The following is a 23,859-nucleotide window of genomic DNA, read 5'->3' as shown; positions in this document are numbered from 1 at the left end:
TAAACTTCTCCACATTGTTCTGAGAAGAAATAACACCAGGACCTTCTGCAGGAACATTCTCCTTGATTTCTCAAAAAATGATTTATAGATCCCATGAGTGTCTGGTCCTTTTTTATACCAGTGGTGTGAGGACATTAATAGACTTAATGCACTTTTGTCATCAACCTACAAGTGTCCAGACCACGTGAAGGTGATCAGAACACTGTCAAATGTGCCAGAATCACCAAAAGAAGGATTCTCTCGACAAAAATCCCTCAACATCATCGTTACATAAAAAAATAAAACCTAAAATCATCTTCGCATCAGCTAAATCCCACGTGAAGTGAGCGTTACTAATGTTATACTCTTAAAATATTGAATGTTTCTTCAGGGTTATCATCCATTTCCCTTTAAAGCTCAGATTCCAGTCATATCATCCATTATAAAAAACCTGACGTCAGCACTCAAGCCATGTATTCCCAGTACAGTGTGCGTGCGCGCGTTGGAGTCGGTGTGATTGGTCACCTCTGCGTAAGAGAGGATGCTTGTCTGCGCGCAAAGTTGTGCTCTTTTTAAACAGAGCAGGGGGGCAGAGGTGTTCAGACCACACAACCACAGCAGACAGGGTTCGAGACCCACGAGCTGAGCCGAGCAGAACCGAGCCGAGCCGAGCCGAGAGGACCAGTGCGCACCAAGAGACACAGCCTCTCCATCACCAGAGCGCACCGATCCATAAGGAAGAGGAGCGAGGACGCACAGAGACATGACGCTGCCGACAGTGCGACAACTTTTTCTTTTATGCTTATTCTGGTTTCTTGGATGTTGGAGCTCAACAGGTGAGTCATCATTATAATAAACTGGGATTTTAAAGCTCAAGAGCTCAACTTCATCTGTACGTTTTTATAAACGGTGTGGTCACAATTCACCCAATGGATCTTTGAAGTGGATTTTTCGTTCTTGTTGGGTTTTTCTTAAAATCCTCGAATAGACAAAAGGTGCAAAGTCATTAAAGAAAAAACATGTTCAGGTCTAACAGTTGTAATTTATTACAGGAGATCAAACCATACAGGATGATAACGGTCAGTTAAAGTGTTTTTTACTGTATTAATCTATTAAATTGTACATTGATGCCACACAGATCAGAAGTAAATGAACAAGGAGAACTATTCTGTCAGTCTGTGAGGAAGATTCATCATTTACAATTATGGAAAATTGAGAAGTAAAAACTAAAATGCAGAATACAGGCTACTTAGTTTCCTGTGAAAGTGCTATAAAAAAAATCAAGAGGTAAAGTATGAAGAAATATACCTTTTAATAACAGTATTAATGATATAGTTTTTCTTCATACACTGATGTTAAGCTATTTTTTGTGCACAAAATAACCAGTAACTGTAGCATACATCTGGTGCTTAAACTACAATATTAATGAAGTGGAACTGAAGTATAAAGTATAATACATCTACATACTCAATGAATACTCACATATCTTAAAGGCAGTAAGTGAGTAACTGTATTTAATTACTTGCTGTGATGTCTAATGAAACCTGCAGCGACAGAGGAAGTGAAGCAAAATGTGTTTTAAGATCCTGTAAATAAGACTGAATTTGGACTTGACATTATTATTACCAACACTTTTTTTTTTAGAAAGCCTCTGTATTGAACTTGTATTTTTGAGAAGCAGACTCAGGTGCTGGTCTGGTACATAAATGAATATAGAACAATCCCATCAATAATCTTCCAAATGTGGTTGAACATATACTCACGTGCTCTTTTTCCAGATGCCAGTCCTTACGATCCGTGGGAGGACGGCATAGCATTCAGAGAGGTAGAGAATAATCTTTTTACATTTTTTAAATCCATGCACACTTACAACATTCCATTTCCAGGACTGATGTCTGTGATGAATTATTTTTAAGGTTGTCAGTAAAGAGAGGAATATTATTAAGTGACAGAGGAAGTTAAGTGTGTTGGTATATTAACAGCTTCATCAATGTTTAAATCAGTTGTTTTGTGATTGCAGCTGTGTAGTGATGCTGTGAGCACAGAGCTCAGAGCATGTACTGAAACTGAATCTGACGCGAGGGCGTAATGACACCACCATCATCAAAGAGTCTTCTAGATTGAACTTGCTCTAAACTTCATTCTCCCTCATCTGCAAATATACTCAGTCCAAATGCTCAGTGCACCAGCAGCTGTATCAGACCGATGTATCCTGGATTGACTGGAATGTTTTAAATCTCAATTAGTGAAAATAACACAACTGTATTTGTTGTTGGTTCACGATGAGTTGTGTTGCTGTCTGCAGGTGCGTGGCATCCAGGGGGACGATTTGAAAGACGTCTTGTGGAGAGACCAGGATGAGGTGTGTGAAAACATACTGACATCGTATTATTACAGTGTTTTAATATTTCTATTTCACTAATATAAATACCAGTACTGTGAATATGACACATGGAGCTGGTGCGTGGAAAGAGTTGCTTGTTCACCGCTTTCCCACAAATTTAAAAACTACGAAGTTCCAAATTTTTTTTGTCTTTTCATTGATGGCCTGGTTTGTTTGGAGTTATGTGAGCTGGACTTTTTTAAGAAAGTGAGGGGATGTACGGGGACGCACGGCACGCTGCTCACACACTCATGGTGTCAGTGAAACCATCAGGATGTGTTTTTCTCTCTGTATTCCTTCTGTTATCAACTTGAAATCGTTTCCCCCACAGGAACAAGTTCATAACATTTTCAAAAGAGTAAGTTTTTCTTATTGTTGCTCATTCATTCAACTGTATTTCTAATTTGTTCAGCAACACTTGACTGACTTTGGGATTCCTCCTGTTTGTCTCCAGTTTCTGTTTCATTACTCCAAAGCACGTGACTCTCTCGGAGCTGTACAGCAAGAGGTGAGCAAACCACCGTCGTCTTTCTGATTCATTCATGTGTTTAAGCCTAAGATCAAATCAAACATAAGATCTGAATGCGGTCTTCTCTCTCCGAGAGCTCAGGTGACTGATGCTCCTCAACACTCAGATGAATAACACCAATTTAAAGGACAGCACCTGCTCAGATGACTGAACAGGCTCCTTTAGTGCCAGACTCGTTTCATCTGAATCCAGTTATTCTCCAGTGAAAACACTTTATCTCATAATGTAATAAAAAAAAAAATCTCTTTTCTAGATCTTAGTTTCGGTGAAATAATGTCCTAACTTTGAGAAACACATTATTTTGTCCAGCAAAGAATAAAGTTGTAAATGTTAATCGTCTTCAATAAGCAGCAATATGAGAACTTAAACTGAACACATGTCAAACAGTGACTCTTCTCTTCCCTCCTCCAGTCTCACTCAGTTCACCCTCTGTTGCGACTTTCACCGAAACTTTCCCAGAGGAGAAAGGTTCTACTTTTGGTGAGAAATCTTAAGATACACATCCACATCTTTAACTGTCAGCTTCATGCTTGTAAAATTAAGAGGTAGTGTGTGAACTTTTAAAGAAGCTGAAACAGGGACATGTGAAGAAGCTGTAGAAAGAGGATACACACGACTAGAAGCACTGAAACAGTGATAGAGAAGGAGCCAGCATGAATCACTGCTCAGGTTCGATCTACTGCTGACACTGACATTTCTCTTCCTCTGTCTCTCTAATGAAACAGAAGATTTGAGTGCTGCCAGAGGGGCTGTTGTAAAAGACCAGTCTGAAAAACAAACAAGGAAAATCAGATCTGACAGAAGAAGAACAGCAGCAGAGGGAAGCTTCTCTAACGGACGCCACCTTCAAAAAAACAGCTGGTGGGACAACGCACAGCCTCTGCGACGTGTCCCCTCAGACAGGCACATGGCTTTTTGTTACCAGAAAATAAATTATTGTATAGATGGAAAAAAAAAAACACAGAGTTGTACTGTCGTGGCTGTCGCGTGTCTTCCTGCTTCCAAATGTCAATCGATGCAAGTCAACGTGAAATGTTTCCAAGCACAAATTTGGCATGTTGCAAAAAGAAATGTGTCTTTTAAACTAGAAACAACATTCAAAAGAAGTTATTTTCAGGTCAATGATAGAGATTCCCAAAAAATAGCGATGGGGGAAAAATACTGATTGTGGCAAAGCGGTGAACTCAAATTTAATTTGACAGTTTTTAAATGTACATGTACATTTTGTGACAAAATTAACATGAAACATAATAAAAAAAGTTAAAATGTGTCTTTGATGGTTTTGTACAGATTCAGGTGATGCAGCTGGACGTTATTAAAATTACAAAAAGAGTGATTGTTGTGATGTTTTCCACACTACCATGCACACGAAGGGTTCAACGACAAGGTCGTACTGTCGGTTTAAATCTGGGCCAACGAGTGTCCTGTCCGAGTTCCTTTGAGCAGGACTGATCCCAGCACAACAGCGCCACCTACATGGTCAAAACATGAAATATACTTTCTTATAAAGGAGATGCCATCGCTGCCCCTATTATCATGAAATGTTTCAAGGTCCTCTGAGTGTTTCACACGTAACAGACACTGGGTTGTTCTGGTTTGGAGCGACAGGTGGTTTTTTCCTAATCGTCCTCGTCCTCAGAGTCACTGTCATTTCGTGTGGGGAGCGAACATCTGATTGACGACATTAACTTGTCTTCTATTTGTTTTTTGGGGTTTTCCTCTAGGTCCGTCTTGACCGCCCCGGATTCTGATAACCTCCACTCCAGCTCTGAGAGAGAGACAAGACGAACCACAAATCCTTACTTGATAAATATGATGAAATGGACAAGATATATAGAGTAAAACAAGAAAAAGGTTTTTTGCACAGAGAAGATAAAATAACAGCTGTTCATTGATGCAGTTATTCAGCAAGCAACTTTGAACCCACCTTCAACTTTGAGGTTCATGCCCCCAAAGACCAGGGGACCGATGAACTGGGCCTTCATCTCCCCCTCGAAATAGACAAAGATGGTGGGCAGGTTGCGGTCGGGGTAGTTGGGGATGCAGGTGGTGGAGATTGACTTGAGGAACTTGGTCTGAGGGAACTTCCTGGCCAAGAAGCTCAGGTGCTGGTTGATGAGCGTGCACAGAGGGATGCTGGTGGAATGGATGGATATGTTAATGTGATAATGTTGATGAAAAATACAATATAATTCCTGATACATGTTAAACAGGGTTTAATAAGAGGCCAGAAGACAGAAAGAAATATTCTCAAACCAGACACGATCATGTACAATTACATATAAAATCTAAAAAAGGTCAAATAAGTCAAATCTCAGAGGAGAAAAATACGAAGCATGCAGATCATTAAAATCCCATTTTCTGCTCTATATCAATAAGCCGTTGATAGTTTTTGTCTCATTGTTGATGTGGTCGGATGACTCACCCCTGTTTGTAGAGGTGCAGCACCACCCAGATGCCTTCTCCGGCCTGGTTCACCTCCTTGATGTAGTCTTGCCCGGAGATTTCAACGACCTCCTTGAACACGTTCTTCGACTGAGTCACCTTCCACTCAGCAAGACGCTTTTGTCTACAAAGCGATGCTACACACGTCAGTGACATGACCTCAGTCTGAGACGAGAGTCTCACTTACAGATTCAAAGATTCATATTTGAAGGTAATAACTAAATATTTAAATGAACTACTACAAATATACTTCAATTATTAGACAAATGTATCAGAGCCCAGTGTCCATGAGCTGCCTCCACTGGAGCTGCAGGTTGTCAATACAACTGGACAATCAACACGCTCGGCTTTCTCCACAGAACAGCCTGATGTGCAGGACTGGGAGTTTAACCTTCACTCACCTGTACATCTCGATGGCAGCCTCATCTTCCTCACCGAACTCGTCTTCATTGTCTTCCAGTTCTTCCAGTGTCATGCTCTCATAGGTTTTAACTGTTCAGAGAAACAACAGGCAGCTGATTTTTACATGTTCTTCATCTAAAACACAGAATCACAAACTGATCAGAGACAAATTAGCCTTCATGGATTTTTTTTTCTTGATAGACTTTGTGGATTTAATTTCTACATCAGCAGATTAACCTCGACCTACTGGGTGAATGGATTTGAGGTACACTTGAATCCACGTTCTCTGAGGTATGGGCTCTCTTACCGACTGACTGCTGTTGGAGGGCCAACTCCTCCTCTTCCTCATCTTTAGGAATCTCTTTGGGAGGAAGAATGCCTTTCTTCCTCAGGATATCGTTCCACTCTGTGTCTTCATTTGGGTCCTGGAGAGAAACACAGAATAAACACAAGTGCTGTTACTCTGGGTTGATGATTCATTTGTGTTTTTTTATATTAACTCAATAACCATAGAGTTTAACTTTAACATTTCTACTATGATCAGACACGTGTATGTAAAGCAGGTCATCTGTGAATCAGATATAATTCCAGCTGTGTCATTTCATGTCAACATGTTTTTTTTGGGGGGGGGTAAATTAAAGCTAAAGCTAAAGCTAACATGAAGCAGATAACGCCCAGCTACGTTGCTAGCTACGTTTCACCGCCCTGCGCTGAATATTAATCGACTGACGGCGTCGACAAGAACCAAAAACAAGTGCTTCCATTCCCCAAAGTGTGAAAAAGGTGTCGTAAAGACGAACAAACCTGCATTTTGACGGATTAGAGTTTCAACAATCTGAGCGCTGCTCTTCTCCCAGACACGGAAACAGAAGGAGCGCACACCGGCAGAGTCCGGCCGGAAACAACAACCTCCCTCTCTCTCACACTCACATTCAATACGTCCCAGGGTCAAAGTAAGAACTTCTGATCCAAGTTTGTTTGAGGTGAGATGTGTTTGTGTTTTTAGACGATGTGAGAGGAGAGAAAATCCAGGTTTATAAAGGTAGGGAACCGTTGCGCAAAGGGACGGACAATAATAAAAGTGACACCAACTTCCTCTGGAGACTCACATGTCCATATAAGGAGTGAGAGCGAAGCATGCTGTTTGTGGCTGAAACCAAACAGGTGCTGACACACTCACACACACACACACTCATACACACACACACACACACACGCACACACGCTCACACTCACACACACTCATACACACACACACACACACACACACACACACACACACACACTCACACTCACACACTCACACACACACTCACACACACACACACACACACACACTCACACACACACACATCACATGCATCTATAAATATACGTCCTGTTTACATGCATATGAACAGGACTCAGATATACATGTATGAGTGTTTCTTATTTCTTATATAAAGGGGTTAAGGTTAATGAGTTAAATACATTTTTGAAAGTGAGAAGATAATTGATGCACATGTTAATTTAAACTTCAGAGAATAATGATTTCCACGATTCTTTGTTATTGAAGAACATTACTGTTGGATACAGTGGACAGGAGAAGTAACCGTTGGTGTTAATCTTTCAACGATTCACTTGTTCTTTTTCAGAGGTTTTCTGCCGGATGATAAGAACCAGAAAGAATGTAAACTATGTCATGGTGGGGATTTATCAGCTGAAAACACAGGTGATCACACAAACAAGTCTATTCATGTTTATGTCATAAAAAAAAAACTTTTACGGTACAGTGAGAGGTTTATTTTAATCATGAGAATCAATTAATTATGCAATCCTTTTATTTTGAAAGATTGACAAATAAAGGCAAGAAAAGCAAATTTTCATTGTTTATGTTCCTCTCGCCAGTTATCAAAGTCTGTCCAAAGACAATAGACATAATATGAAGACTGAAACAGGTTTCACTTGCTGTAAACGATATTTCTCCTGTTCATCCGGGCAATAATCATCAATCAATCAATCAGCTGGACACCCTTTTTACAGCAGCTATATTTCAGCTTCAGCTTCACCAGACGAACAGTAACACAAAGCTGCAGAAGTGTCTTCAGGGACGAATGAGGAAAATGAGGAACAATAACAGACAGATTTGAAAAAGAGAGATTACATCCTTTAAAAGACAGTTTGGAATAATTGTTTTTATTGGTATGAATCTATTTTCAAGGCTGGATGTTAGAACTGATATTTAGTGTTATGTTTCCCACCTTTCTTTCTTATGGACTCAACAGTTCTTATTTAATAATTACTCTAATTGATATATTTAATTCCACATATAAACTCATTAACTGTTGTATTTTGTTCAGTTTACACCAGAGGACCATGGCAGCCTGTGATTTCAGTCTGTCTCACTGAACTGAATGGTTTGAATTATAAAATACTTTTTTATGATAATAACACCTGAACATCGGTATCTGCTCAACAGCCAATCACAGCAGAGCTAGTGTCTCTCTACCGGAAGTGGCCGAAGGGGAAAGTTGGTGAAATGCGGAAGAAGACAAGACATAAGGAAGAGCTCTCACTCTGTCCCAGTTTTCCGGGAACCAAAAACATGACAGTGATATGTTATAACTGTAGTTGTAGTTCTGCACGATTACTCTCAAAATGGAGGATTCTATGCATTTGATTAAAGATAAATACCTTCACCCTTATATATAAATGAATGATAATAACACTAGTTTTTATTATATATTCTATTTACACACAATGCAAATAATAATGGTAGTTATGACTTTGTATTTTAATGAAGTTTTATACATTTATCATGTATTCGGTTAACAATACATACTACTACTACTACTACTAGTACTACTACTACTACAACTAATAATACTAACAATAATAAGAATAACAACTTAATGTTCAATATATTGAATCATATTTTGTCATTATCTGTTTTGTCATCTGCACTAAATATGCACATCTTGATAATTATTATAATTATGGTCAATGCTATTATTATGTTATGATGATGATTATTATAATATTATTACTAGTTCTTAAAAGTAATGCCTTTATCCCGTTGCACTGACAGAGTGAGTCATCTGACCCTGTAGAGGATCTGTGTGTGGTGTGTACAGCTGTAAATCGGGTGTGTGGACCAGAGGAAGTGTGAAACCTGCAGCTGTTCGAGAGCCGCAGGAGAATCATGGAAAAACCCGAAACCCCGCCGCTGTAGGATCGATCAGGGCCGCTCCCCACCGGAGGAGGACCGGCACCGGGAAACTTTGTTCAACCGCCGCTGCACAGACACTCCCTCCGGTCCCCCCGGTCCCTCCCTGCGGGAAGACATGTGGCTGCACCCGGAGGAAGTTCTGCTGAAAAACGCTCTGAAGCTGTGGGTGACTGAGAGGAGCAACGACTTCTTCCTCCTGCAGAGGAGGAGAGGCCACGGGGAGTCGACAGGCAGAATCACAGGTAAACCACAAATACAGACAACTACAGGTAAACTACAGACAGAACCACAGGTAAACTACAGACAGAACCACAGGTAAACTACAGACAGAATCACAGGTAAACCACAAATACAGGAAGAAGCACAGGTAAACCACAAACACAGACAACTACAGGTAAACTACAGACAGAACTACAGGTAAACCACAAATACAGGAAGAAGCACAGGTAAACCACAAATACAGACAACTACAGGTAAACTACAGACAGAACTACAGGTAAACCACAAATACAGACAACTACAGGTAAACTACAGACAGAACCACAGGTAAACAACAAATACAGACAGAACCACAGGTAAACAACAAATACAGACAACTACAGGTAAACTACAGACAGAACCACAGGTAAACCACAAATACAGACAACTACAGGTAAACTACAGACAGAACCACAGGTAAACCACAAATACAGACAACTACAGGTAAACTACAGACAGAACCACAGGTAAACTACAGACAGAACCACAGGTAAACAACAAATACAGACAGAACCACAGGTAAACCACAAATACAGACAGAACCACAGGTAAACTACAGACAGAACCACAGGTAAACAACAAATACAGGCAGAACCACAGGTAAACAATAAATACAGGTAGAACCACAGGTAAACTATAGAGAGAACCACAGGTAAACTACAGACAGAACCACAGGTAAACCACAAATACAGGCAGAACAAGAGAGCCAGCTGTCAGGGAACACAAGAGGTAAACAACAGGAACAAACACAGGGAAGGTCATATTCAGCAGGTAGCGTCACAGGTAAACAACAGATCGAGTCCAGAAAGAAGGATTAGATGTGTTGAACCAAAATTCAGGATTATTATTAATCCTGGTTTGACAGGAATGTCCCTGTGCCACACTGACGCTTTGCCTCAGTGTGTGTATGTGCTGCCACGGCAACTGAAACCAACTGTGTCACTATTTGGCAGATTAACTTGACCTCAACCCTCCGGAGGCCCAGAGCCAGTTCTCATCCCCCCAGAGCCTCAAACTTTGGTTAATACGTCGGGTCAACACCAGAAACACAAGAAAATATGTGAAGATCTATTGCGTCATAACAAAATCTCCTCAGTTGCCATTAAGTGAAGCGCTACATGTGAAGTCTCGAAACCAGAAGTGGAGTCGGGGGCGGTTCCTGGTGCAACCGCAATTTTTACGAGAATAGAACTAGACTAGAAATATAAGATGAACCGACTGACAGAATAAGAGAACAGAGTTGACTTCACTTAATTGTGACCTAGTTCGCTGCACTTAACTTTTCCACAGCAGCAGATCTTTATCTTTCAGATGTTGACATGCTGCAAGAAAAAACTATAAAATAAAATGAATGATGGCTGGATTCCATTTGGTTGCTTTGGCTTGTTGGTTTCTCAGTTGGGACACTTTTGAAAAAGGTGTAAATGTCTTAAAGTACTCCATTGTCGTCATTTTTATATTCTCCATTAAAAAAAGAATTGCCGAACAGAGCCAACATACAAAATCACCTCTTCTCTCTGACTTGTGCAACTTTTGTTTTTGAAGAATTCTCAGACTCAGGTCATTTAACTCACCTCGCTCCTCTTACAGTTTTTCTCTGCGGTATAAGTTCAGACCTCCTGTGGGCTTGTGTTGTGTTTAATTTTGAACATTCAAATGTTTCACCCGATAGAACAAGTTCTGTTTTTGTCTGATTAAACAAATTTCCGTCCCCATGCTCGTTGCAGCTGTTCTGCTTCCCACTGCCGTGATCTCGGCCCGTTGACTGTGTTTCCTCTGTCTCTCTTCCTCTCCGTGCTGCAGGAGACGCACTGGTAGTCGACTGTGCTGCAGATTTACGTGATGAGGAACATTTCATAACAATAAAACAGGCCCACAACCCGCACAGTGTCGTCCTCGTGCTCTTTCCTCAGTGCTGTGGTGAAACAGGGCCGACTCTCTTCTCATAAAGCAGAATAGCAGGAACTTCCTGATGGCCAGTGTTTGCTGTGTGTGTATGTTTGTCCCTGTTGTTCCCATGGAGAGGGGTGAAGGGTCAAGTCCTGTTGTCGCGTCCTTTAAACGACCTTCGCGTTGGCGTTCCTGCCACACAGGCTGGAGGAAACAGCACTGAGCACTTCTGGCTTTAAAAAAAAAAATGTTTCCAGCTGTGAAGATGAAACTTAAAACTGAAATTCAAAGCTGTGAAAACAAACTTTCCAGTGATGTCACACTCTCTGCTGGATTTCACAGAAACATCTGCAGCTGATCAGCTCCTCCTTCGGCCTCTGTGGGTTTATTTCCAACCTAATGTTTCTCCTGATAAAGCTGAAAGTTTCTGTATTTGACCAGTTTGCTTAATTCTCCGAGACAAGAAAAACAAAAACAGCCAATTAATTATAGTGCATTCAAGAGCGAACAGACATTACAGTCTGGTTCCAGGAGCCTCGTAAAGGTCGAGTGCAGCCTTTGTATCTCCGCAGCAGCGTTCCCCCACCGTCGGCAGAGAAAGGCGCCGATTCACATCGACGCTCGTCTCCCTTTCCTTCTCGTCTGGAGAGTTTAAAGTGGAAACCCCTCCTGGGCCTGGTGGTGACAGACGGATGGTTTTGTGTTGCCAGGCTGCCGTGTCCGCAGCTTCAGGCGGGTCCACTCTTTAAGATGTGCTTTACATTTGGCTGAGAACCAGAGCTGCAGCTTTATCTTGACTTCTCACTTCACCTGCTCAGGTTCCAGCACTTTGGGCCTTTTTCAAGGTTACAATACTTTTCATTGAGGCTGGGTGACTGGCGGTGCATTTTGCTGTGTTCACTGTTTTAGCCTGCATGTGAACAAGAAGCAACCTCTCCTGATGTGACTCTCACACAAAACAAAAAACATCTCCAGTGAATCACATTCTGATTCAGGGTTAGTTGCTGTTTTGGAAGCTTGAGGAGGCTTCACTGTTTGATAGCCTGTTAAATATTATTCTCAAGAATGCAGGAGAAGTGATTGTGACTCTGGCGTCTCACTTGTTAAAGGTGTGTGTGTGTGTGTGTGTGTGTGTGTGTGTGTTGTTGTTGTGAGAGCTCAGTGCTGAACACAGTCAGAGATCCAGCTCCCTCGTGCCCTCGCAGGGTTACACTGAGCTGTGGTATGTTGGGTTGATCTGACTGATAATAACGCCGCCTCAGTACAAACATTTGAAGTGTTTTTTCTCTGGGCTGAACTACTGATGAAATAATAATAATAATAAATATCTAAGAAATAAAGTTTTGTTCAAAATGTTCTGTTCTAAGTTAAAAAGAAATGTAGCTGAGGTTTGATATTTTACTAAATTACAGTTTACATTTCTTTGGAGGCGTGCAGCATCTCTGATCCGTTCCTTTTTTAAAGCAGAATACTGAACCGCCTCTTCACGGAGCAAATGAGGAATTAAACCATCGCCAAGATTGTCGTTATTGGAAAAGCATGATTTGTATTAGCCGTGGTTTGGGGAAGATGAAAACGTGACGGCAGCCTTTTGAGACACTGTCTGTTCAGAGACCGTGTGTTTCTATTTGCTTTATAATTGAATTGCATGAATTCATTTGACATTATTGGTTCTTTGGGGTTTATTCTATTCTTCTGAACATCTGTGGACTTGATTGTGTCTGTATGCATCACCAGTGAGGTTCCTCTGAACGTGTCTCCTGTTGGATTTAAACATTAAACCTGAGCTGTTTTAGTTGTCCACCGAAGAGACAGAAGTTTATCACCCACTGACGTCCTCCGGTTTTTAAATGAGACAATTAAAGAAACAATTAATCTGTAATGAGGTTGGTTCCCTCTTCTCTGCAGTGGCTCTGTGTTGTGAAGTGTACACCTGCAAATACATGAATGTTGATAGAAAAGTTTCCATCGCTGTGACACATTGCAGTACTCAACATCCCATAATACTATTTATTATGAGGTTTATTCAATCTTGATTTAATTTGATGTCTGACACCAGTAGATTAATTAGAGGCTCTAAATCCACCACATAGTTGTAAATGGTCGTTTGTCTCCGTATGTTGATCCTGTGATTTGCCGGTTGGCTCTTGGTCTCAGTGGCTGAAAATATCCATCCTGCCCGAGCTCCATCATAATTTCAACTCTGTGTGTCTTCGTCCCTGCAGGTCTCCTGGTGGGTGCGCTGGACACGGTGTTGGACTCCAACGCCAGGGTCACGCCCTTCCGCATCCTCCTGCAGGTCCCGGGCTCCCAGGTCAGCTGGGTCATCGCTAGCGGTGAGCTGGAGCATCAGGTCTCCTTCTCCGAGACGCCACCTTCCTGCTGTCCGTCTTCTCTCTTTATCTTCTCTCATTTCAGACGAGCTCGACCGATGTCAACGAGTAAAACATTGATTTCTAACGTGTCCTTAACAAACCCTCATGATACAAAATGGAATTGACTCTTAACCTTTAACAGTTCAACCTTAACTTTATCATGAATACCCATGAATAAAATAAACATTATTCTGTAAAATAAATGCAGATACTGATACGTCTGTGAAAGATTCTTGTCAGTCAGTTGATGAATCGGTCGAGCGTCCTGCGGTCTGCGTTTCGACTGACGTTAAATCCCTCCTCGTCCATCAGGAGCTGCCATAGAGGAGGTGAACAGGCACTGGGACTGGCTGCTCCACAACCTGCTGCACTCTCTGTCTGTGTTTGAGAACAAGGAGGATGTCGCCAGCTTCGTCAAAGGAAAAGTGAAGGTGTGAAACTGCCACCGCTGCAGAGCATCGTCTTAAACGTCTAGATGATGATGTTGACGTGGATTGTTTTCTCTGCAGGGCCTCATAGCGGAGGAGGTCCGGGGCCGCCAGGCTGCTCAGGAGGAGGAGCCAGAGAAGTTCAGGGAGGCTCTGCTGAAGTTCGAGTTGCACTTTGGCCTCCCGTCGTCGGAGAAGCTGGTGACGTACTACTCCTGCTGCTGCTGGAAGGGCCGGGTGCCTCGACAGGGCTTCCTCTACCTCAGTATCAACCACATGGCCTTCTACTCCTTCCTGCTGGGGAAGGAAGGTCCGTACGCTGAAGTGACAGCTCCGACTTTCAAAGTCTGATATGATTTTTTCTCCATCAGTTACAGTCGTTCATGGCAGTTACAAGAAATTCCAGCCGTAACGCAGAATTACAGAAAAAGATATGTGTCAAGACATTTGTCCATGAAACCAAACAGAAGAATCGATTTCTCTGCTGTTCCACATCTGGATTTGATTTAGTCTCAGTGTAATACTAGACTGAGTTCATTTGTAGAAAACCAACTCACTGTCATGACAGTACAAAATGTTGAGGTCAGCGTTGCCTGATGGGGGTGTACTCGTGGTTCACGATAAACCAAGCCCCTCTGATGCTTCTCGTTCTCTTTGTAACGCTGCCAGATCAAAGCTAGTGAGCCAGTTCTCAGTGTAGCTCAAACAAACATGAACAAACACTTCTATTGTGCCTCCATCGCTTTGATGGAAGTAGATCAAACACAAACTAAGGGAACTCTTAAAACGTGACTTCATGGAATCTCGATCTTTGGTTTTCACCAACGAACGACATATTTTACTGCAGTTTCCGATAGTTTCTCTTTAGTCTTAAGAAACTGAAAGGTTTTATTCTCTTCTTTCTTCCACAGTTAAATTTGTCATTCCCTGGGCAGAGGTGACGCGGCTGGAGCGGGTCTCCACCGGTCTGATGACGGAGGCGATCGTGGTCCACACCCGGCAGCGGCAGAGGGAGTTCTCCATGTTCTTGAACCTGGAGGAGGTGTTCGGGGTCATAGGTCAGCTGGCTGACATCGCCCTCAGGCGGCTGCTGGACAGCGAGGGTCTGGAGCTGGACCGAGTTCTGCAGCAGCCGGCGCGCATCACAAAGAGGTCGGTGCTGCTCCTGGTGTCTGACGCTGGCGTCGGAAAGACGATGCTCAGCTTCACGACTTATCAGTTTTGATTCATGACGAAAGAATGTGAAAACAGAAAGCTGAAGGGAGAAGCACAAACCTGGGTGCTGGTTACAGAAGGGGGCGGCGGCAGCTCCCCCCATTCTGATGTTAGAGAGATGTAGGGGGTTTCCAAAGTTTTATCACTCTGGACATTTCTTGTTTTCTTTACGCTTGAGTAGAGTCCGTGTTGTAGTGGTGTTTTGTTGCAGAGAAAAATGTGGGATCTGGGTTCATGGATTAGAGAAAAACAAGAACAAAAAGCTGTTTAAAACTGAACTGATCTCCTCACGGCTCAAACCAGATTTGGCTTCGAGTCAAGGAGTCAGTTCTCTGTGTCACATGACTGGAGCCTGGAGTCAGAAACCCCCCCATGCTCCAAATCTGCCCCCAGTGATCCACCCATATGTGCACAATGTGCCTTTCAGACTGGACGACAGTATCACTGAAGAGCTCAGCTCACTGCCTCTTACATTTCTGTCTGGGGAGGAGCATCACCCAAAAATAGATGTGTTGTTTTCACAAAAACTGACCGAACAGCCCTGGAGAACAATGAGAATCTCTGAGCCTGTTTGTTTCATGGTCAACACGCAGGATGGACGAACTCTGTCAGAACCACGTGTTCAAACTGAAAGTGTCTGAAACAGTGATAAAGCTAAAGAACTGTGTTTGACACTTTACGATTTCAAATGAGATTTTATTGGGAGCATAAAGTCAGACGAGCTCTTTGCCCTCATGCTCAAAATCACATGATTTTGTCCAGTGATGTCAACGTGACACTGACCGGCTTTGTACTTTCTTAAATTATCATCCACAGCAACAGGCATTTATAATAAAAATAATAATAATAATAATATAACAGTGATAATACTAACTAATGAAATAAGAGTGTGGCATAGTTAAAAGGAAACAAGGCAGGTGAAATTTAAACAAAGGAAGTATTAAGGTATAATGCAATGATTGAAAACTACTGAACACATAAAACTAATTGAAAATGTCTTATGTCATATCTAATAACAGAGACGAACTCCTCCCCCTCATCTCCTCCTCCTCAGGGTCCTGGAGGAGCAGGCGTTGAGGGAGTACGTCCTGGCTCTGTTTCGGCTCCCCCGCGGCGAGAGGCTTTATGAGGTGGCGTCCTGTTCGGTGTGGACCCCCCACGCCCGCTGCCACACGAGCGGGACGCTCTACACCGCCGACAATTATCTGTGTTTCTCCAGCCGGGAGGAAGGCAACTGCACCCTGCTCATCCCCCTCACTGAGGTACGGCACAGGGAGCGCAGCGCGGCGGTTAAAGGAAGTGGAACGTTTCCGGGAAAATGGGACCAATTCTCCATTAGTTCCCAATAAATACAAAGAATAACTGAAAGTTATAAAGCTGCACATTAGTAAAGAATGTTTCTCTCAGCCTGTGTGTTTGACCTCTGACAGAGAAGCTGGTTTCTTTGGGTTAAATTTCCCAAAATAACCTATTATCCCTGGATTAGTTATGATTAGTGATGTAACAACCAAAGTACAAGTTTCACAAAGATGGTTTCTGTTACTTTATGTAGTTTGGTTGTTTCAGCTGAACCTTGATAGCTCGGCTCCTTCCCTCTGATCGCTGCTGTGCAGACTCTTTAATCACAGACCTGTTATCTGAGACTTCCTGCAGCGAGTCTGCAGCTTTTTTAATGGACCTCCGATGTTTAGCAGTTTGTTTATTCTGCCTGCTGCAGGTTAAACAGTAACACACACAAACTGGTTCAGTGTGGTGGATAATGTTCACACACGTTTACACATCACACTGGAGGAGCCTGCAGGGCAATCTGCTCTCTGACTGTTACACTGGTTTACTGCAGCTCTAGGTTAGTGTCACTCAGTCGAGCTTAAATTCAATCAACCTGCACCAAATGTCACCAACTCACAGAAACCAGTTCCCTCAATGTGCTTGGTTTTAAGACGGTTAAATAAATATTCTGATAATCTGAATTAAACGTGACTGCACAGGAAATGTGTAGAATACAGGAGACAATAGACGGAGGACGGAGGAGATGACTCATTGTTCATCAACAGACCGAGCAGCTGTTGAACTGAAACAACTAAACCGAAATAAATCAGACAATGACAGAATAAAGTGAAGAGTTCTAGATTTGACACCTTCAAATACATCAGTTAATGTCAATAGAGATTTAAACTGAATCAAACACTAGATGGAATTGAATTATTTATTCGTAGTTTTCACCTCCTGTCCGTCAATAAAACATTTTGATTTGGATCCAGGAAGTGGAACGTTTCTGGGAAACATGCACCACGCTCTCCTCCGTCCTCCGCTGCAGCTTAATCCTCTATTTCCTCAGTTTTCTGTTGGAGCTTTGTCTTTACAAAAGTATAATCACTTCCTCTGGAGCCAGTGTGTTACTGTGAATAAGTAATAATTCTCCTTCTGCTCCTCCAGATGCTCTTTACCCTCTATTGTCTCCTGTGTTCCCCACATTTCCTGTGCAGTCACGTTTAATTCAGATTATCACAAACAACTTTAGTTTTTGTTTTTACATCTTTATATAATATAGTTTATTTGATGTGATTTTGTTCTTCTTTCATTTCCTCTTGGATTCCTGGTTTAATCTTTCTTCTTATCCATGTTGTGTTGATGGAATCTGTTCCCTCCATTTTCTCCTCAGGTGTTGTCCATAGAAAAAGCAGAGAGCACCACTTTGCTTCCCAACCCCGTCATCGTGAGCATCCGGACGAAGAAGGCGTTCCAGCTGATCGAGCTGCAGGACAGAGACGAGCTGGTGGAGAGCCTGAACTCCAGACTCCGATCCCTGCAGTGGAAACAGTCCATGTTCCGCGGCAGGAAAGACGGCAAGAGGAGTTTGGTGAGTAAACTCAGCGCGATGCGATGTGTTTGTTGCTACTTCAGACAAATATCTGCCACATTTTCTCCCCTCAGCGCTCGCCGACCCCGTACTACACCTTCTACTACGACACTGGGTATTCAGCCGAGGAGGAGATCGAGGAGCAGGTTCTGCGTAACACGGTCAACAGTGAGGCTCTGATGACGGCCTTCCACCAAAACAAACCAGGGACCAACGGCACCAAGGTGAGAGCCGCCTGACGTCCCAGCTCAGATTCTAAAGAAACTCAACCGTCCTCGCTGCGGCGGGAGGATCGCGTGTTGTTGTTCTGTGCCGTCGTGTTGATGTGCGAGTCTGTGTGTGCCAGAGCATGGAGCAGGTGAAGGAGCGGCTGTGGGACGACCATTTCTCCGAGTTTGGTCGCGGCGTCCACATGTTCCGCACGGAGAAGATCCAGAGACTCGTTGCCATGGGGATACCGGAGTCCCTGCGAGGGGAGCTGTGGATGACGCTTTCTGGTGAGAGAGAGAGAGAGAGAGAGAGAGTTTCTGTTTCCATAACTACAACGAACTCAACCTGACTTTTTAGAGATAAACACAATCTCCATTTGTTGACTTAATTCATATCTTTTAAACATAAACCGAAAACTCAGTGTTTGCACAGTGTTTGATTTCCGGCCTGATCTCGGTCCGACTCGGTCTTCACTGCACAAACTCTCACTTCCCTGTGCTGCAGCCGTCAAACTGAAACTGACGAAGAGGAGCCGACTGTGGAGGAACTGAAACACAACCTGGAACCCCAAAAAAAGATTCTTAGGACCAAAGACGAAGAAAGTTGTGTTTGTTGACGATGTGTTTGCGGGAAAACAACATCTTGTGTATTAACAGCTTCTGTGTGTGTCTGTGCAGACGCATCCTCGGAGCTGGAGTCTCATCAGGGCTACTACACCAGCCTGGTGCAGAAGTCCATGGGCCAGAGCAGCCTCGCCACCGAGGAGATCGAGCGGGACCTCCACCGCTCGCTGCCGGACCACCCTGCCTTCCAGAACCCCACCGGCATCGCTGCACTGAGACGTGTCCTCACCGCCTACGCTCACCGCAACCCTAAGATCGGATACTGTCAGGCAAGAGAAACATCTCATCAACAAGTTCACTTCTTCTCTGCGACGCCTCTGGTTTTATTTCTTCTTTGTAATTTTGTCAAAATCAGTGGAAAATATTTTAATACACTTTCATTTTGAAATGTATTTGTTATGGATTTATCTGTCATGTACTCTGATTGTGTTTTCTTGTGTTTGTGTAAAATCTTCCTCTCGTCTCTTTCCGTTCAGTCCATGAACATCCTGGCGTCGGTGCTGCTGCTTTACGCCAAAGAGGAAGAAGCGTTCTGGCTGCTGGTGGCTGTTTGTGAGAGGATGCTGCCCGACTACTTCAACCGCAGAGTCATAGGTGAGAGGTCAGGAACAAAAAAAAAATTATAATAGTATATAATAATGTAAACACAGTTGGAGCTAAATGAACAGGAGCTGCTCCTGGGTTTAAAAGCACACAACTTAAAATTGATGAAACCATTTCATGCTTTGTACGACTCTGTAATGTCGACCTCCCCTCTTCTTCTTTTTATATATTCAGGTTGTTTCGTTTCAGCTCAGACACCAAATGAACGTAACTTTCAGAATCCAAAATAAGAGCTTATTTCCTGTGTTTGTGAAGCCGCATATTTTCGACACGCAAGGTGCATTCGAAGCAATTTCCTGTTCCTGTTAATGTCCAGATGATTGTGAGCATCTGTTCAACTGCAGTAATTGAGTTCCTTGAATTTGCTCATGGATGTGACACTTTTTTTTTTAGCATCAATAATTTCCCTCCTCTGAACTTTACAGACAAAAACAACATTGAATTTCAGTCATTAACGACAGTGTGTGTGTGTGTGTGTGTGTGTGTGTGTGTGTGTGTGTGAAGCTGGATTTAGAATCAGAGAAGACGGGTTAAAGTGTTTATATGATTGAAACAGGATTTGCCTCTGATAGTTATTGTAGTCGTGCTCTGCAGCATGTAAACATCAGACTGTGGTGAACAGTCAGTATGACTTAATGAGATAAATTGTTTTTGTCTCTCTTGACTGTTTATAATTTAGATGAACTGGTGAATTCATATCAACCATATGTCGTATCTGCAAATTAACAGCACTCAGACTCATTGACAAGCTTTTACTGCCATCTGCTGGTCAAAGCTCTGAAAAACAGCAGTTTAGAAGAGAGGATATTGAAATTCCACAGACGGAGAATGAGTTTTGATGAGTGAATGAATATTTCTTTTATCCCCCCCCCCCCCCACTGCAGGAGCTCAGGTGGACCAGTCCGTGTTCGAGGAGCTGATCAGGGAGCGTTTGCCGGAGCTGGCCGAGCACGTTCCCGACCTCTCCTCCCTCTCCTCCGTCTCCCTCTCCTGGTTCCTCACCCTCTTCCTCAGCGTCCTGCCCTTCCACAGCGCCGTCTGCGTGGTCGACTGCTTCTTCTTCCACGGAATCAAGGCCAACTTCCAGCTGGGTTTGGCCGTGCTGGACGCCAACGCCGCTCAGCTCTCCGCCTGCACCGATGACGGACAAGCACTCATGATTCTCTCAAGGTGGATTTACTTTCTGTTTTAGGAGGAAAGGAAGATTGATTTTGTTGCACGTTCATGAATTCCAGTATTCAGATAAGTTTTAAGCGATGAAATGTCAGACTGTGATTCCTCTGCTCTGCAGTTTTCTGGAGCAGGTTGGAAGTGAAGCGTCGCCGTCCCCTCCGTCGTCCCCTCCTTCGTCACCGCTCGCTGCGGACGAGAGCAGCCGCAGAGACTCTGATGTTCCCATTGTTCACGCAAACATCACCAACCTCATCAATGAGTCGTACGAGGTGAGAAACACGCGGATATAATGTCGTGTGAGGCAGATGTTGGTCGTTGTTGTCCTGGTTCACTATGTTTGGCTATTTTTGGTGAGTTTCAGTGAACCAACACATCCATCTCTGTTACTGTGTTTTCTCTCGTCAGAAATTCGGAGACCTGACAGTGCGGCACATTGAGCGGCTCCGCTGTCGACACAGGATCCGGGTGCTGCAGGCTCATGAAGACACCACCAAAGAAAACGCGGTGAGCAAACAGACTGTGTTTAAATTTGAGGACGTGTCAAAGTCAAAGGTTTTCATCATGTAATCCGTCCCATCTTTACTTTCTGTCGCAGTTAAGATTGGTGACTCCAGATGTTTCCATCCCTACAGAGAACTTGTCCGACGTCTACGACCTCTTCAAGGTATCAATCAATCAATTAATACCCTTTATGTCAAATGATGGGACGTGTCTACGAGACTCCGTCCATCTTTCTTTCTTCTTTCCTCCTTCACGTCGTCTCTTCTCAGACCGAGCACTTCATCAGCCTGTACTGGGGCGACAGCAGCTCTGTGGCAGCGGCGGAGGCGGCAGCGTGGAGCTACGTGGACTCCGGGTGCTCCTACCTAGAGCGGCAGTACCGGCTGGACCGGCCCCAGTTCAAGAGCCTGTACGGGCTGCTGGTGCCGTGGCCCGGGGACTCGAACCAGCACATGGACACGGTGGCGAACCGCACCTTCACGCTGCTGGACCAGGACCAAGACAACCTGGTGACGTTTCGAGAGTTTGCCGGCTGGCTGGGTAAGATGACGGCGGACAGAAACTCGTCCGTCCGCAGAGTTTGAAGATTGAAACTGACCCTGTGTCCTCGTTTTCAGACACTTTGTACTGTGAGGAGCTGAATGAGAAAATCCGGCTCCTCTATCGCCTCCACATCCCACCAGGTCGTTCACTCTGTTCATGAAGGACAAGTTTGACTCTGCAGTCAGAGCTGACGAGGGATTAACTCTGTTTGTGTCTGCAGCTCTGACAGAAAGTGAGGATGACCCCGCTCTGATGAAGAGTCCCCTGCTCTCCACCAACAGACCCCTCTGTGTTCATAAGGCCCCAGGTCAGTATAAATGAAACAACATTCTTATTGCACCTTTCAACAGACCCAAGGATTTGAGGGACAAGGACATATTTAAGGGGACGGAGACATGGTGGAGTGATTTTGGACAGATTCCATCAAGTCGGGTCAGGCTTAGTTTTTTGAATGTCCACGTACGGCAGGTCAAGACATTTATAACCTCTAACCAACTTAATCTTGCTCACGTTGCGTGCGTTCACAACTGTCGGGTTTCCGCTACAATCATTTTACACGCTTCAGGATCAGGGGCTGTCCTGGGATCAGTTGGAGGTGATGAAGACGTCTTTAAGTGATGTTTAAAAATGCAAGAAATAAGGAGACTGTGACTGTTCCAGGAGCGGAAAGTGAAGTGAAAGAAGATTATCAGGAGCAGCTGAAGCGGATGCTGCAGGATTTGGCCAAAGAGAAGGAGAAGGATGTGAAGAAACCTCTGCCGCTCATGAACCAGGTGAAGTTTCAGAGGAGCTTCTTTGTTACAGAGTCTCTTTGGCAAACTTCAAAAAAAAAAAATGTAACCTCCTCTTCGTCTCCTCCTCCACAGTGGGAGTTCATCCAGTTCTGTAAAACCCTCTACAGCATGTTCCACGGCGACACGGAGGAGAACGACCTCTTCCAGGCCATCGCCACCGTCACCAGCCTCGTGCTGCAGATCGGCGAGGCCGGCCACCGCGGGCTCGGCTCCTCGGGGTCGGAGGTCGACGGCCAGGAGGAGGTGGATGATAAGGAGTGGACGATCAGCTTCGCTCAGATCCTGGCGTCGCTGCTGACCGAGCAGGCGCTGGTGAACTTCTTCGAGAAGTCGGTGGACCTCGGGGAGAAAATCTCCGAGGCCAAAGAGAAGCAGTATCAGCAGCGGGCCGGTTTGCTCACGCTGCAGCGACGGAGCAGCTGACTGACGTGTGAACACTGGACTGTGGGGCGGAGATTCAAAGCCACATTTCTTCAGTATCATTGGACTGAATGTGCAGCAGCTTCTAACTCAGAAGCTCAAGAGCCTTAAAGTGACGTCTACTTTATCACTTTATTATCAAACCGCTGTGGAAAACTGAAGATCTTCAACAACAGCAGAAACGACTTTTATAATATTTTGAGTCGAGACAGTTGCAGGTCATTTTGTGCCGCGAGCACCGAGAAAAATAATCTGCCACCACTTTTATTTAAAAGGCACCGCTTATAAAGTGTTTATTAAATGTGACTAATACCGGAAGGATCATTTACTAATGCTTCATTGGTCGGTTAATCATTTAATTAACTTCGCTGATGTCAGATTGTGACTCATTGACAGTCAGACATTAATAAAGGTTTCTAATAAAGCATCAAGTCTGTTGTCATAAATGTCCCAAAGTCATTCAGAGCTGTTTTCTCATGTTATACTAATCCAACAACCACAGTTATTAAATGTAACCTGCTGTTATACATGTGAATCATTTCATAGTAAAACTACTAAAGAGTTTAAAAAAGATGATCAGATTTAAACACTCAACATTAGTATGTGATAAAACTCAAACCTTTTATAATGGCTGCCTTATTAGAGTTTGTAATAATAATCATTTCATCATTAACGGCGTTCCTTCTTTTTACTACTGATTTTTGTAACTTTTGATATAAAAATGTTTTCACTCACTTGCTCAGAAGATCATCTGCGTCAGAAACACTGGAAGATGAAATAAAATCACTGCATCAAGACACTTTCAGTTTGTTGTTGTTTCCATTGCGTCGCTTGATATATTTGTTTTGTTTGTTTGTCGTCAGGATTAAACAAAACCTGCTCGACAGATTTCCACGAAACTCGGTTGAAAGATGCGACAGGGTTCAAGAAAGAACCCATTCAGTTCTGGTGTGGATCCAGGATTTCTTTCACCCACAATTCATTCATTGCAACTTCCACAGTGATTAAAAACACAAAGTG

General features: G+C 43.5%; 3 protein-coding genes and 1 long non-coding RNA gene across 6 annotated transcripts; 3 read left to right on the top strand and 1 right to left on the bottom strand.

Moving 5' to 3' along the window:
* Positions 1–463: 463 nt before the first annotated feature.
* nms (neuromedin S) lies at positions 464–4,161 on the top strand. Of its 3 annotated transcripts, XM_069533461.1 has the most exons (8): positions 493–815; positions 1,032–1,058; positions 1,758–1,804; positions 2,285–2,341; positions 2,694–2,720; positions 2,817–2,870; positions 3,303–3,371; positions 3,617–4,161. In XM_069533461.1, the coding sequence occupies exons 1-8, from the start codon at positions 743–745 to the stop codon at positions 3,623–3,625; spliced, it is 363 nt and encodes a 120-aa protein (XP_069389562.1). In that variant the 5' UTR covers positions 493–742; the 3' UTR covers positions 3,626–4,161. The 3 variants fall into 3 exon arrangements, with proteins under 3 accessions (XP_019964235.1, XP_069389562.1, XP_069389563.1); XM_020108676.2 differs by lacking the exon at positions 1,032–1,058 and having other exon boundaries at positions 464–815; XM_069533462.1 differs by lacking the exons at positions 3,303–3,371; positions 3,617–4,161 and having other exon boundaries at positions 607–815; positions 2,817–2,931.
* pdcl3 (phosducin-like 3) lies at positions 4,054–6,682 on the bottom strand. The gene is made up of 6 exons (XM_020108674.2): positions 6,543–6,682; positions 6,046–6,163; positions 5,738–5,828; positions 5,317–5,460; positions 4,819–5,027; positions 4,054–4,659 (listed from the first exon to the last, which is right to left on the bottom strand). The coding sequence occupies exons 1-6, from the start codon at positions 6,546–6,548 to the stop codon at positions 4,511–4,513; spliced, it is 717 nt and encodes a 238-aa protein (XP_019964233.1). The 5' UTR covers positions 6,549–6,682; the 3' UTR covers positions 4,054–4,510.
* A 101-nt stretch (positions 6,683–6,783) lies between these two features.
* On the top strand, positions 6,784–8,330 carry LOC138411908 (uncharacterized). The gene is made up of 3 exons (XR_011244396.1): positions 6,784–6,902; positions 7,373–7,449; positions 8,197–8,330. It is a non-coding gene; the product is annotated as an uncharacterized lncRNA (long non-coding RNA).
* Positions 8,331–8,828: 498 nt separating this feature from the next.
* LOC109637932 (TBC1 domain family member 8) lies at positions 8,829–23,634 on the top strand. Its single transcript, XM_069533460.1, has 20 exons — positions 8,829–9,188; positions 13,320–13,430; positions 13,782–13,900; positions 13,979–14,207; positions 14,809–15,049; positions 16,167–16,374; positions 17,775–17,972; positions 18,047–18,196; positions 18,319–18,469; positions 18,860–19,074; positions 19,282–19,399; positions 20,293–20,578; positions 20,700–20,850; positions 20,987–21,085; positions 21,177–21,245; positions 21,352–21,622; positions 21,700–21,765; positions 21,846–21,932; positions 22,286–22,398; positions 22,492–23,634. Exons 1-20 carry the CDS (start codon positions 9,062–9,064, stop codon positions 22,840–22,842), a joined length of 3,360 nt encoding a protein of 1,119 aa, XP_069389561.1. The 5' UTR covers positions 8,829–9,061; the 3' UTR covers positions 22,843–23,634.
* The last annotated feature ends 225 nt before the right edge of the window (positions 23,635–23,859 follow it).

This window comes from Paralichthys olivaceus, chromosome 10 (genome assembly GCF_024713975.1).
Source record: "Paralichthys olivaceus isolate ysfri-2021 chromosome 10, ASM2471397v2, whole genome shotgun sequence".
In the NCBI taxonomy this organism is placed as follows: domain Eukaryota; kingdom Metazoa; phylum Chordata; class Actinopteri; order Pleuronectiformes; family Paralichthyidae; genus Paralichthys; species Paralichthys olivaceus.
This window is presented reverse-complemented; position numbering and strand designations above follow the sequence as displayed.

Excerpts from the sequence above, each read along its gene's own strand:
- nms (XM_069533461.1), top strand. The coding sequence starts at position 743 with ATGACGCTGCCGACAGTGCGACAACTTTTTCTTTTATGCTTATTCTGG. Across the intron at positions 816-1,031 it reads TGGATGTTGGAGCTCAACAG|GAGATCAAACCATACAGGAT; the intron begins GTGAGTCATCAT and ends AATTTATTACAG. Across the intron at positions 1,059-1,757 it reads AACCATACAGGATGATAACG|ATGCCAGTCCTTACGATCCG; the intron begins GTCAGTTAAAGT and ends CTCTTTTTCCAG.
- LOC109637932 (XM_069533460.1), top strand. The coding sequence starts at position 9,062 with ATGTGGCTGCACCCGGAGGAAGTTCTGCTGAAAAACGCTCTGAAGCTG. Across the intron at positions 17,973-18,046 it reads AAGACGGCAAGAGGAGTTTG|CGCTCGCCGACCCCGTACTA; the intron begins GTGAGTAAACTC and ends TTCTCCCCTCAG. Across the intron at positions 19,075-19,281 it reads CTAAGATCGGATACTGTCAG|TCCATGAACATCCTGGCGTC; the intron begins GCAAGAGAAACA and ends CTTTCCGTTCAG.
- pdcl3 (XM_020108674.2), bottom strand. Across the intron at positions 5,028-5,316 it reads CTGCACCTCTACAAACAGGG|CATCCCTCTGTGCACGCTCA; the intron begins GTGAGTCATCCG and ends CCATTCCACCAG. Across the intron at positions 4,660-4,818 it reads CATGAACCTCAAAGTTGAAG|AGCTGGAGTGGAGGTTATCA; the intron begins GTGGGTTCAAAG and ends TCTCTCTCTCAG.